This window comes from Temnothorax nylanderi, unplaced genomic scaffold (genome assembly GCF_030848795.1).
Source record: "Temnothorax nylanderi isolate EJ_2023f unplaced genomic scaffold, tnyl_v1.0 TNYL_tig0059_pilon, whole genome shotgun sequence".
Taxonomy (NCBI): domain Eukaryota; kingdom Metazoa; phylum Arthropoda; class Insecta; order Hymenoptera; family Formicidae; genus Temnothorax; species Temnothorax nylanderi.
In genome coordinates this window covers 347,265-359,799 of record NW_027249121.1, presented here as the reverse complement: position 1 = coordinate 359,799, position 12,535 = coordinate 347,265, and the positions used below count along the sequence as shown (strand labels likewise).

The 12,535-nt window shown below is 37.8% G+C and overlaps 3 protein-coding genes across 7 annotated transcripts; 2 read left to right on the top strand and 1 right to left on the bottom strand.

The window, feature by feature from the left end:
* The first annotated feature begins 109 nt into the window (after positions 1–109).
* On the top strand, positions 110–1,081 carry Lamtor5 (Late endosomal/lysosomal adaptor, MAPK and MTOR activator 5). 2 transcript variants are annotated; one of them, XM_071707504.1, is made up of 4 exons: positions 110–306; positions 524–585; positions 700–814; positions 866–1,081. In XM_071707504.1, exons 1-4 carry the CDS (start codon positions 272–274, stop codon positions 876–878), a joined length of 225 nt encoding a protein of 74 aa, XP_071563605.1. In that variant the 5' UTR covers positions 110–271; the 3' UTR covers positions 879–1,081. The 2 variants fall into 2 exon arrangements, with proteins under 2 accessions (XP_071563605.1, XP_071563604.1); XM_071707503.1 differs by having other exon boundaries at positions 114–306; positions 886–1,081.
* Positions 1,082–1,122: 41 nt separating this feature from the next.
* Positions 1,123–4,309, bottom strand: LOC139773211 (man(5)GlcNAc(2)-PP-dolichol translocation protein RFT1). Its single transcript, XM_071707485.1, has 8 exons — positions 3,774–4,309; positions 3,262–3,464; positions 2,850–3,036; positions 2,490–2,774; positions 2,284–2,415; positions 2,086–2,217; positions 1,506–2,006; positions 1,123–1,418 (listed from the first exon to the last, which is right to left on the bottom strand). Exons 1-8 carry the CDS (start codon positions 3,828–3,830, stop codon positions 1,257–1,259), a joined length of 1,659 nt encoding a protein of 552 aa, XP_071563586.1. The 5' UTR covers positions 3,831–4,309; the 3' UTR covers positions 1,123–1,256.
* Positions 4,310–6,180: 1,871 nt separating this feature from the next.
* On the top strand, positions 6,181–12,368 carry Fbl (pantothenate kinase 3 fbl). 4 transcript variants are annotated; one of them, XM_071707500.1, is made up of 10 exons: positions 6,181–6,680; positions 8,391–8,572; positions 9,535–9,713; positions 9,807–9,980; positions 10,069–10,236; positions 10,310–10,386; positions 10,466–10,642; positions 10,736–10,871; positions 10,943–11,056; positions 11,151–12,368. In XM_071707500.1, the coding sequence occupies exons 2-10, from the start codon at positions 8,449–8,451 to the stop codon at positions 11,202–11,204; spliced, it is 1,203 nt and encodes a 400-aa protein (XP_071563601.1). In that variant the 5' UTR covers positions 6,181–6,680; positions 8,391–8,448; the 3' UTR covers positions 11,205–12,368. The 4 variants fall into 4 exon arrangements, with proteins under 4 accessions (XP_071563601.1, XP_071563603.1, XP_071563600.1 ...); XM_071707502.1 differs by lacking the exon at positions 6,181–6,680 and adding an exon at positions 6,697–7,334 and having other exon boundaries at positions 8,391–8,557; XM_071707499.1 differs by lacking the exon at positions 6,181–6,680 and adding an exon at positions 6,698–7,334.
* The last annotated feature ends 167 nt before the right edge of the window (positions 12,369–12,535 follow it).

Sequence of the window (12,535 nt, the reverse complement as noted above, 5' to 3'; positions counted from 1 at the left end):
CGCGTAAATGAATTCGTTATTGGACTCTCGGTACATGGGGCACGTCACGTGGTACGTACCTACATGCGTGCGTGCGTGTGTGTGCGTGGCGCGATATATGTATCACGTGGTATCACGATCTGTCACACCACAGCGACGTAAGCGACGTAAACTTCAAGCGACGTTCGCGTGATAACTGATAACACTTCGTTGGTCCTTCCTTCTTTCGAATAAATTTCTTGCGGAAACTGCTGGCTCTGTCGTGTCGATCTCGGTCCAACGAGCGTCGAGGATGGAACGAAATTTGGTGAAAACGTTGGACGACACGTAAGTGTTGTGGTTAGGAAATGATTTTTCACAGCGTGAGAGCTGTGTTTAACGTTTTTCAATCTTTGTCACGTAATAATTATTATATTAAATATTATTTTACGAATATTACTTGATTTGCTGTCTTTCATGCACATTACACCTATCTTGTTACTAATCTTGTGATCAGTCTTGTGTATATATACACACAAAGTTATAACGTTATTGTATCCTTTAGGTATGATAAGGAAGGTGTTATTGGCTGCATCTTGGCCGACCACGCTGGTCTCTGTCTAGGAGGTAATAAGTCGTCAAAGACGCAAATGAGAAAATTATAGACCTTACGAGGAAGTTACAGACACGAAAGTCATGCGCTACGAAAACAGCACAGAGTTAATAAATGAACTTTTGCAGTTAAGGGTGACGCATCGAGCGACAGTGCTGGATTGGTAGCGGCCATAGCGGATCTAGTCGCGAAACTGGAGCCAAAATCCGGATCGCCGATTATATCGCTTCAAAATGATAACAGGTAAGCGGAATGTCGAGCAGCTTTGCGATATTTCTAAGCCTAAAACAAAAGCTTGCTTCACTGAATTTCAGGCAGTGTATTATACTTCGTCAGGAACCTGTAGTTGGTGCTATATATAAAGATTTATCGACTTGAGATAATCACTGTTGTATACACGGCTAAAATTTATATGCAAAATACGATGTCTTTTCTACAAAAATATTTTATCATTTAGGTATTAAATGTATGCAAGTTGTTAATAAAAGAAAACATTTTAATGTGCAAGAATGGCTTTCAACGTGTAGGAATTTATAAGCAATCTCAACTAGTTGTAGAAAAAATAACTGTTTATACATGATCTTATAACATTTTACAAGATCTTACAATGAATCTGTAGTTGATTTATATCATAAATTATAAATAAAATGATTTACAACAAAATAATTTATATGAGGGTTTAGGATCAGTCGCTCTTCTTCTGTTTGGTCTGCCTTCTTTCGTACCACTTGCTTGTGGCAAGCTTGATTAATTCGTAATTTTCATATATCCAAGACACAAGTACAACTATAAACATTGCTATACCAATCATCAGATGCAATGCTTTTTTAGCCGGGAATAAGTAAGTCTGGAACAGCGAAAGAGATTACATTAACGCTGTGCGATCCTAGCGCATACACGTACGTATAATGAAAACACATCGAGGATACTTTACGTGTGACAAATTGGTGACGAACCCCGCGACGATAAGACACGTGGAGAACATGGGCTTTGGCACCAGTCCGCGTAATGGACGATATACCGTGTCCTGGTATCTCTTATTGATGAATTTCGCCGAGTGTATGATTCTCAGGCTCATATTCACGCAGTTACCGAAGATAAAGCCGACCGGGCCAAACCAGATGGCAAACAAATACGATGCGCCCAAGAACGCGATCGACTGGTAGACCATGATCAAGTTGCTTTTGTTTATGGTCGCACTGTCGGCCGTCGCGTTAGAATAGCATTCGGTCACGCCGTTGATTCCCAACAGTAACACGGCGAGGCAATGCGCCCTTAGTAAGAGAACAGGTAAGGGTAAAGTCAGCTTCGAGCCACCGTACAACCAGAGCAACAAGCTGGAGTAGGACTGACCGAATACTAGGACAACCAGACCGATACATATAACGACAGAGCACAAATGTGTCAATACATTCACGCTCTCTTGCACCTTTGCCTGAAATATATTACTATTAATCTCATAGTTTATAGATATGTAAATAAAATTTTATAGGAAGGGTGCAACGGACACTCACTGGATTCTGATCAGATATCGTTTTATCCCTTTTCACCATCTGCGTGAAGTAAAAATATCCACTGTCCTCGATTGGACGGAAAATGAATCTTGCAGCTAGCGAACCCATATTATTCACAATCTCGTAGACACCCTTAAAGAAAGAGAGAAATGAGGGGTTAGCGCGATGACGATATCGCGGTACATATTAAACACAAACCTGTTCTGTGAATGTCAATACTGGCATTATAGTCATGATCAATCTTTCGCCTTCCGTCAAAATCTGCTTCAATATTCCTTGCCTAAAGAAGCTCCATGTGAGATCAGTTAACTTCCTATCGAGATACGAATCCTACGAAGTAACTGTTGTACTGTTCTTATAGGACGATGATGTAGCAATGCAATCGCAATCGTATTAATACATACGTTATTTTCTAGCTGCCCGGGCAAAAAGTCTTTTATAGCGCGAAAGGGAAACTCCCTTATCACATATTCGTCGCTACTGTCTTTCAAAGACATTCTTCGTTTCTGTGAACATTTGTTCAGGTTCTTGATGTGATGATGAAAATACGCATAATGGCTCGTTGTGTAAAATACTGCCGCAACAAGCTGAGCGACGCCGAACGCAAGCAACGCGTTCTCCGGATGATATAATATTAGCGGGACAAACGTCATGGTGCGAATAACGATCATGATCGTGTCCAGAATTATCTGGAAGAACAAACATGACAGTTGAAACACCTATCTCTCGAGGGTCTTACCTATCTATCGTTTCCATTGCCTTACTTTAAGCTTAACGAAGAGAAATGCGCTGGCGACTAATTGAACGACTAAGGAAGACAGTTCTATGATACACGACAGTCCAACTGCCCAAACCGCAAACGTATAGTACGGTGGTAATGCCTCCGTGGTGGAGAGCACGAACAAACAAATGTATCCAAACAGGAAGGACATCGCAACGCATATGGGTACTCTAGAGCGTTAATTAATCTATAGAATTTTGTTAAAGGAAAATAATTGAGTCTCTCAGAAGCCAAACTGATTGACTCCATTTTTTTGGGGTAACATTTCTAATTTCAATACCGTCTGATTAGTTTAACAACTTCATCAATTTTCTTTGTTTTTTATAATTTATATAATGATACTTGGTCGGTTTAGCTTCTGAGAAGTTTGATTATTGTGTACATGGTGAACTTACGTCAGCCAGAGTAGATTTACAACTTGGGCCCAATTATGCTCCGCTGTGTTAGTCAGACATGCTTTCACGAATGGCTCACGCGACAGGAACAGTATCATAGATTCCAGTAGGAGTAATCTCACGTTAATGACACCTAGGACGGCGTAGCCCACATGACGGACAACAAATGCGTTCAGGACAAATGTGACACAGCGACAGAATATCTGTGGAAGAAGAGTCTTTCTGAAATCCTGCACGATGTGGCATCTGCTGATATACACGGAAGCAGGTGGATCTCAACTTATAGGCTGCGTTCGGGGAGCGCGCTATTAGCGCTATTGCATCATTCTATCTTTATCGCTCATCAAGTGTAGAACAAGGATAGAATAAGCAAATAGCGCTATTAGCGCGTTCCCCGAACGCAGCTAGATTAAAACGAACGATGTATTCGGACATCGTGAAGGGAAACTTGGTGCAAGTACAGCGTGATCCATTGAGGGAGCTTCGGGACTCTCCAGGTTTTATCAGCGTACCTGAAATATGATGCTGAACGAAGCGTTCTCCAGGCTGCTCTTCAGGATACTCGGCATTTTCAGGCCAATCCGACAGAAGCATGAATATTTCGAGATTCTCGCCGGGAGACGTGGAGAAACGTCAACTTCTTTTCCGAGAGGTTAGGTAAGGTTATGTGAGAAGATTACGACCGCGAGGACAACCGGGGCCACTTTCGTATAATCTATGTCCTTCGGAACGAACGTAACTGGCGACTGGCTACTCTGGCGAAGCTCTGACTCGACTCGACTAGACTGAACTTGCACGGACCTGCACGACGACCGTTGAAGCGTGCCTCGCGCCTCGCACGCTCCAAGATCCCTAGGTTACCAAGCGCCTATTGCGCCCTGCGCCCTGCGTATAGACCGGCGACCGCCAACAACCGGGGCCACGTTCGCCGATCATCTCTCCTCAGTTTTGTACGTGTCGTCGATCCCTTTGTTTGCATAAGATCGATTCCGTCACCGCGAGAAAAGAGAGGCGACAACTGTGGTCAGCGCGATAACATTTTGTGACGTAACCACGTTATGATGCGTAGTTTACATGATACTATTTTTCGCCCGCGTAGCGAAGAGAAGCGTCATGTAAACTGATCTTCGTCGCCGATTGAGGACGACAACCAAACTTCGACTAATTTAATTGATGATTAATTCTCCTTTATTAATTCTTTAGTCAGGTACTACTTAACATGGATAGATTTATTTATTTTTTGTTTAATATGCAATATGGAAAGAAAGATTAGGGACGACACAGTTGGAAATTTTGTTACAAGCAATAATAATTCTGTCGATTAACTTTTAATTAATTGGTGATTAACTTAAATAATAGCTGTACTATTTCGATAACACGGATAATTTATTAATTTTGTTGCTGCTTAATGTATGGAAAGAAAGATCAGATCAAGAACGATATGAATTGTAATAATTAGAAATTGCAATGTGCTGTATAAGCAATTCATTAAATAGCAGCGGTATTATTTCGTTAATATGGATAATTTATCAATTTTTTGTTGCTCGACATATGGAAAGAAAGATTAGGTCAAGGACGACGAATTATGTAGTTAGAAATAATATATTGTCTAAAGCAATTTCGATGAATTAATCACCAATTAAGTTAATCGAAGTTTGGTTGTCCTTGACGGTCTCTTGAGGGGTTGGTGGATGTCAGTAATTTCCAAAGTGGATGATACTATAATCCTTCTTGAGTCGATAGGAGTGCCCAGGGATAACAAAATTCTGAAGAGAACAAATCAACAAATGAGTAAATTGTTCATTGAGTAAATTGAAGTGCAGCTTTATGTAACTTGTTTCTTTCTTGTAACATCATGGTAGCGATCATGTAACTTTTTCCCTAGAGCGGAAACGTGAAAAAAAGTTTCATGTAACTATCTCTTTCTATCGGTGTTGAATAGAAGGAGATAAACTTTTCACTTTTCACGTTTCCGTCCTAGGGGAAAAAAGATACATGCTCGATCCCCAGATTAAGAATTTCTAATTAGATCTACAATTTTACAATTTGGTAAACGTACGTTTTATTTTTTGTCACTTTGGATTCTATAGAATAGGAATATATTCTTGTCTTGCTTGTCAAAACAAGAATATATTCTTGTCTTCTCGACGACTATTATCTTCGTTTATAAGCGATCACGTAAAGACGTAAATGAATGATGTGAATATATATGTCACGATGATGAATTTTTACTGCTTCATCTGCAACATTGATTAACGACGAGAAGTCGTTGCAAGTCATCATTGTTGTTGCAAGCTTGCAGAATATTTTTCCAAGGAAAAATTATCACGTGAAATTATATCGAGCCATTCTTGCTTGCTGAACGTCTTCTCCCAACTTCTCTTATAGCCTATTCTCTTTTTTTCGTTCAAAGTCTAAATGTGCAATTTATTATTTTATCACAGGAAAAGAGAGAGAAAGAGAGAGAGTGTGCGGGATATTTAAATGAAGCGCAACGTTACGATTCACTGTAATATATGTCAACGTGATGGTTGAGCAATTTACATTTACATATCGCTTGAAAACCGATTAGTAAGATTAGTTTGAAGCCCAAATAACAAATTTCAAATTGCTAATCAACGAGTATATATATATATATATTTTTTGCAATAGGATTACGCAAAATAAAAAACGGTTTCGCGACGGAGTATGGTAGGATCAACTGACATTAATTAAACCGCTTGTTGAAACCTCGCAGAAATGAAATTCGCGCCTTGTCGCAGTAACAGAGAACGACAGAGTGATATCGACAATTACATCGAGTGATATAAAACGATAAGGACGCGGTTGGATCAGAAATCGGCACGTATGGTATAGGTATACGATTATAGTAAGACATGAAAGATTGTCAGTAAAATCCGAATAACTACTATCTACAAATCTACATAAACGTGATGAACACACGTAATAATGAAATATTATAAATTTTGCATACTTAACAAGTTCTTTTTTTAGTTTTTGTGAGAAAATCGCGAACAATTAAAAGCGTCGATAAACGATTCGAGAAGTGAGAGTGTGTTTTAAAAAAGAGACAAGTTTATAAAGGAAAGAAAAAAGAGAAAAGGAAGCAATTTTACGAATCCAGTTATCCCGAGAAAGAAAATAATTGCGGCAGTTTCTGTTTAATAAAATACAATCAAGCAATTTCAAGGATCTGCGAATGATGCAGCGAGGAAAATAAGGCAAGAAACTAGGCGAAGAAGAAGGGATAGGAAATTGCACGAGAACGTTAACAACAAGGACGGGTATCCATTTTAGAAAAGGAAGAGAAAGAAGCCAATCGCGCGATCAGCTGATCGCCACCGCGCGTCATTCAGTCATTCTTACAATTCTACCATGGCGCGTAATGTTTTCCGGACGGCACAAAGCAACCATCTCAGGTAAATGAGTGAGGAGTGTTCTAGAAACTAGAAAGGATATTCATAGAAGAAGGAAAAGCAGACGACGAGTCAACGGATATATTCCCTAACAATGGAATTCGGAAGGATTTAGCGCGCATCGAGACGAACGAGATCGTGCACATGAAAAGGCTGTCCCACAAAACGACACGATGGTCGTAAAAGCGATATTAAACTGTAGCGATACGTTTAATGAGACATTACGTTGCTTAGCGGAGTAAAACGTCGGAGTAAAACGTATCTGAGCGAGATCAGCTTAGGCGTCACGCTTTTACATAACTCGGAGAGTTATTTCATGCATGGCAGCCTTTACAGTGTCCATCGAGGTGGTGCGCGCTCGGCGAGATCGAATTCCCTGTACGAGCGATCGCGGACGCCGCGTTTCCGCATAGTAGCGTTCCCGTCGGCGCGGCGTCCCGTTTGTTGTACAGTTATCGCAGTATTATTTATACAGCAGCGGACTGCTGTAGTCAGTGTAGTCGTCGTCGTCGTCGCTCGGTCGACTCGCACCGCACAGTCGTCAGTCGGACGGTGCGAGCGGAACCAGAAGGGAGCGTCCGGTCCGGTCCGGGTCGACGACGGTCGTTGGTGTGTGTGACTTGCGCCGCTCTCCACGCTCTCGTGAAAATCTGATGAGTAAGTGTCACGCCGGCCTGGCGTGAGACGTCACGCCACCGTTGCTCCTCGTCGCGTGTTCCCCGTCGCCGACGCGATTTTTCGTGTCGACGTGACGCGTGACGTTCGACGACGACGACATGACGGCTGGCGTGGTCGTCAACCGAACGTATAGCTCGTGCTGCTCGTGCATCACAAAGTTCTCTCGAAAATAGCTCGTCCGCAACGAGTCGAAAATATCAACGCTTCGTATGACGCGGCTGGCAATTGGCAAATAGGTCGGCGAGAGTTAGGAATAGGTGGCTGACGCGAGCTGTGCGAAATGGGAACAATGTCATGAAAGCGGAAGATCGATCGCTTAGATAATTTATCGTACGCGTTTACATAACGTGATATTTCGCATTTGTGCTGTTATCAGTTATGTTATCGTTTGAAGGCAGCGCGGCCGACGAGTGTTTAGAAGCCGGGCTCTTTCATCCGCGCGTGTAATCAAAACATGAATTGTAAACTTTCAGCAGTATCATACTTGTTGCTTTCAATGTCTTAACAGAAACTGAATTTATGTGCGCGATAAGGTACTATTTATTGCTGATATTCCATTTTGTGATGAGCATTCACAGTCGACGTGATGATAAAAAATAGATCTGAATTTTTTTTTTAATTCAATCAGTAAGCGTACAATGGCAGATTACATTAAAGCGACTTAAGCATAAAAATGTGCATATGATATCGTGAACTTATGTGACGTTACTTATGTAAATATATGCCTACGTATGTGCACGTGCGTACCTTACACATTGTGTGCGCAAATAAAAAAAATTGATCTTTGACTCTTGACTTGAAAATAGTTCTTTACACGTGCAAGTTTCCAAAGCTCTCTGCGTTTGATGATTTTGAAAAAGATATGAGACTGTGTTAAAAAAATTTAAAAAGGAATCTCTCTCTCTCTCGTATTTACATGATATTTTAAACATGATGTCATGAAGACAGATATATAAGAGATACTGGAGACAGAGATACCGTCTTACTTGAAATTATATTTAAAAAATTGTTTTTAAATGTACGTATCTTTTTCAGGGAACATATTATTTACCATAATAGAGGGGTCCGTAGCGAGCTTGTTTTACTCTGAGCAATGAGTCCGCAAAGTCATAAGAATAATCTAACTCCAAAAGACATGCAGTCCAACGGATACTCTGCTGGCAATACCATGGCCAAAGAAGCGAAAAATCATTCATCTCCTTGTGAGTCAGTGGATTGTATGTGTGCTTAGATTGCCAATTTTTTACTTTTTATTATATACTATGTTTGCTATCATCAACATCAGTTTTCAAGTGGTGTTTAGTACCTTATATCTTATGTCATGATTATTATAATTTTTTTCAAATTTTTTATGTATATCAAGGTAGAATGACTATACAAAATGAGTAACTGAGCAATGACGTATCTAGATCAATATATAAGCTGACGAGTGTAAATATCCAAATACCTTAATATAATCGTTTCCAAGTATAATTTTATCGATAATTTAATCTTTATTTAAATCTACTTTAGCGAAAGGCTGATTAACTCTTATCAGTTAATGGCCAACCTTCAGCTGAAAATTAGTGGTCGAAAATACTAAAACTAATGGAACTGTGAATTTTGTACTTGGAAAAGACTATAAACTGGAAATATCATGTCCAATACTGTGTCTAATATCATAAATATTGTACTTGAAAGACTATATGCATTTGGAAATACTGCGTCTTTACACTGTGAAGAGTTGTATATAATAAATATTATATCGTATAGACATCTACGCTTGCCGGCTTGTATTGGTCTGAATATCATCGCTTAGATTTTTCTATAAAAGAAGTATCAAATTTTGTTCCTAATTTAATTTTGTTAAGCTAAGTAACATTCGTAACAAAGTAGATAATGCTTGCGACAAGAATGTTATCCTTATTGCTTGATTGTCGCTAAAAGAACATTTGTAATTAGATAAATTCTCTTACTGTACATATATCTTTACATTTTGTTGCCACAATTTTTCTGCATGACGTGCCTATTAATAATCATATTTCTAAAAATTTAATCTTACATAGCACATTTTTACAAAATTGTGCTTTTCTAATTGCTAGTGATCATCGCATCTTTTTTTACAAAAATGTATTTCTAACATTATCATATTTTTATACAAATTACAAGATGAAATATTAATTGTACATCGTTGTTACAGCGATGCCTTGGTTTGGGATGGATATAGGCGGTACATTGTGTAAATTAGTGTACTTTGAGCCAAAAGATATAACGAGAGACGAGGCGGACGCAGAAGTTGAGACGTTAAAAAATATTCGTCGATACCTTACCAAAAATTCAGCATACGGAAAAACTGGTCATCGTGATACACATTTACAAGTGAGCGTTGTTAAATATTTAACTTGTATTTTCTGCAATTCACTGGTTACGTAGACCCCTGTTGATAATTGCTGATTTTAACGATTGTTTCAGATGAATAATGTCTGCATTAGAGGCAGACGAGGAACGTTACATTTTATTAGATTTCCCACAAGCGAAATGGGAAATTTTTTAGCACTAGCAAAATTAAAGGGTATGGCGAATCTCGTGACTACTGTTTGCGCCACTGGTGGTGGTGCTTTTAAGTTCGAAGATAATTTCAAAAAGGTTGGAAAAATCGCCTATCTTGATTTCTGCCTTATTATAATTGCGACATAAATAATTGTTAAAATATATTACGAAATATCTCTGGCAGGAAGTAAATATGAACTTGGCAAAGTTCGATGAATTAGATAGTTTAATACGCGGAATGCTCTATATAGAGACTACGAATCCACATGAATGCTATTATTGGTCGAATCCCACCGATGACAGCAAATGCCAAAAAGTACCCTACGACTTCTCCGAACCATATCCTTTCTTGGTAAGTGTATATAGAAATATTTCGTTGTTTGCTTTTTTGACTGAAGGAGTTACTAATTGATTATATCTTGCAGCTCGTTAATATAGGCTCTGGAGTAAGCATACTGGCTGTGTATGGGTCAGAAAATTATAAAAGGATATCTGGAACAAGGTAAATTGCGCATGTGTTATATTTTGTAGTGGCAAGATATTTGTTGTCAAGTAATAACAGTATAACATTTGCCTTATAGTTTAGGTGGCGGTACGTTCTTAGGATTATGTTGTCTGCTTACTGGATGTAATACCTTTGAGGAGGCCATAGAATTAGCAACAGGCGGTGATAATACAACAGTAGATAAATTGGTTAAGGATATTTACGGCGGCGGTTATGGTCGTTTCGGTCTTCCCGGAGATTTAGTTGCAAGCAGGTACAATTGTAAAACACAATAATTAACTCCTATTCTAAGATGCAATTTCTTTATTTTGATTTTTAATTATATTCTATATTTCATTGTTCTTAGTTTTGGACAAATGAATTCCAAAGATCGCAGAAATACCGTCACGAAGGAAGATTTGGCGCGTGCAACTCTTGTTACTATCACGAATAATATTGGTTCTATTGCGCGTATGTGTGCTGTTAATGAAAAAATCGAAAGGGTAATAATATATGTAATTTATGTTATATATCATTTCTCAAACTGGCCATTTGTAACAATTTTCGTTTTCAGGTCGTATTTGTAGGGAATTTTCTCAGGGTAAATCCCATAGCGATGAAGTTATTGGCCTATGCTATGGATTATTGGTCTAAAGGAACTTTGAAAGCCCTGTTTTTGGAACATGAAGTAAAAATCTAACTGAAAGCTCATATTTTAAAATAATTTCTCAAACTGGCCATTCAGACCAGACGTATCACTGGGTATTGTGTCTTGATTTCAGGGTTATTTCGGCGCGGTGGGATGTCTATTACAATTTAATGGCGAATCGTGCTAAACACAATAGAAAATGTTGGGGAAACAGTCATACAACATGCATCATTCCATATGACCAACTTCGTAGAACATTTCTCGAGTGAGCAAGATTGTTCGACATAATTATATTTATTTTTGTTACATTTTTCTCAATTATTCATGAATCTACTGTCTATTGAATAATCGTTTACTATAATGAGAATACGGAAAAACCTTGATATTTAGCAATAAGATTAAGGATATATTCGTAAAATGTCATCGTATAATTTATCACTATTTTAATGTAGGAAAAAATAATTGTGTCAAGATAGTTCTTTTCTTTTTGGTCGGAGGGTAGTTATTTCGATATAATTGTTCGATTACGAGCACAAATTTAATACGACTCGGCAGATAGAATCAATAATGGACCAATCCAAAGGGATTAAGGATTGCCTTTCCTTCCGATGTTCGTTACATGCCGCATATAGACTAGTTCTACCTCATAATTTATATTGTAAAGTTTTTCTACAAATGTGCACAGGTTTTTATGTATATAAGTAATATGGCAATCGTTATTACACTTGCACATCTTTTCGTAAATTTATAATGGAATAAAATCATTGTAGCGGTAAATACTTTCGCACTTTACTTTAATTGTTAATATTTGTTATTAATGCATTGCGTGTTATAAGATGAAATTTTTAATACGAATTTTTTATTGAATATTAATGCAACTTGCTAATGAAACATTATTCATTCGCATCTGGCAATTGCATAAATTAAGAATTTTTTATCGATTCAGTGAGCTATTGTAATGCAAAATATACGCTTCCGTCAGGATATTATGAAACGATGCAGTACATATTCCAAGTTATCAAAGATGTGTCAAACGTTAAATCTTGTTTCTGAGAAATATGTAGTAATGCGATCGAAACCATTAAAATACTGACATTATATCGCAAAGAAAATGCATATATTTTAGAAATATTGTTTTAGAAAACAGTAATCGTGATATATTTATCTTCTATTTCAACTATTTGAAATGTGACAATTGATAAAACTTTCGATATGTCATTACTTGTAATTTATCGAATAATTTGACATTACCACAAACGTATCCTTATGCAAACGAATAACTTATTTCTGTTGCAATGTATTGTGAAAACATGCCAAACAAACTTTAATAAAATATCATTTTAATATACAATGCAAAATGTATATGTATATCCATACCCATTACATCGTGTTATTCACAAATAGAAATAAAACTTTGTGAGTAAAATTAAGTATTGAACATGTAAATATTTTTTGAATATGTAAATATTTTTTGAATATGTAAATATTTTTTGAATATTAATTTCAATAATACGTCAT

Excerpts from the sequence above, each read along its gene's own strand:
- Lamtor5 (XM_071707503.1), top strand. The coding sequence starts at position 272 with ATGGAACGAAATTTGGTGAAAACGTTGGACGACAC. Across the intron at positions 307-523 it reads GTGAAAACGTTGGACGACAC|GTATGATAAGGAAGGTGTTA; the intron begins GTAAGTGTTGTG and ends TGTATCCTTTAG. Across the intron at positions 586-699 it reads CGCTGGTCTCTGTCTAGGAG|TTAAGGGTGACGCATCGAGC; the intron begins GTAATAAGTCGT and ends GAACTTTTGCAG.
- LOC139773211 (XM_071707485.1), bottom strand. The coding sequence starts at position 3,830 with ATGCCGAGTATCCTGAAGAGCAGCCTGGAGAACGCTTCGTTCAGCATC. Across the intron at positions 2,416-2,489 it reads CCGGGCAGCTAGAAAATAAC|GATTCGTATCTCGATAGGAA; the intron begins GTATGTATTAAT and ends GTTACTTCGTAG. Across the intron at positions 2,007-2,085 it reads CGATATCTGATCAGAATCCA|GCAAAGGTGCAAGAGAGCGT; the intron begins GTGAGTGTCCGT and ends AATATATTTCAG.
- Fbl (XM_071707500.1), top strand. The coding sequence starts at position 8,449 with ATGAGTCCGCAAAGTCATAAGAATAATCTAACTCCAAAAGACATGCAG. Across the intron at positions 9,714-9,806 it reads ATCGTGATACACATTTACAA|ATGAATAATGTCTGCATTAG; the intron begins GTGAGCGTTGTT and ends CGATTGTTTCAG. Across the intron at positions 10,643-10,735 it reads GGAGATTTAGTTGCAAGCAG|TTTTGGACAAATGAATTCCA; the intron begins GTACAATTGTAA and ends CATTGTTCTTAG.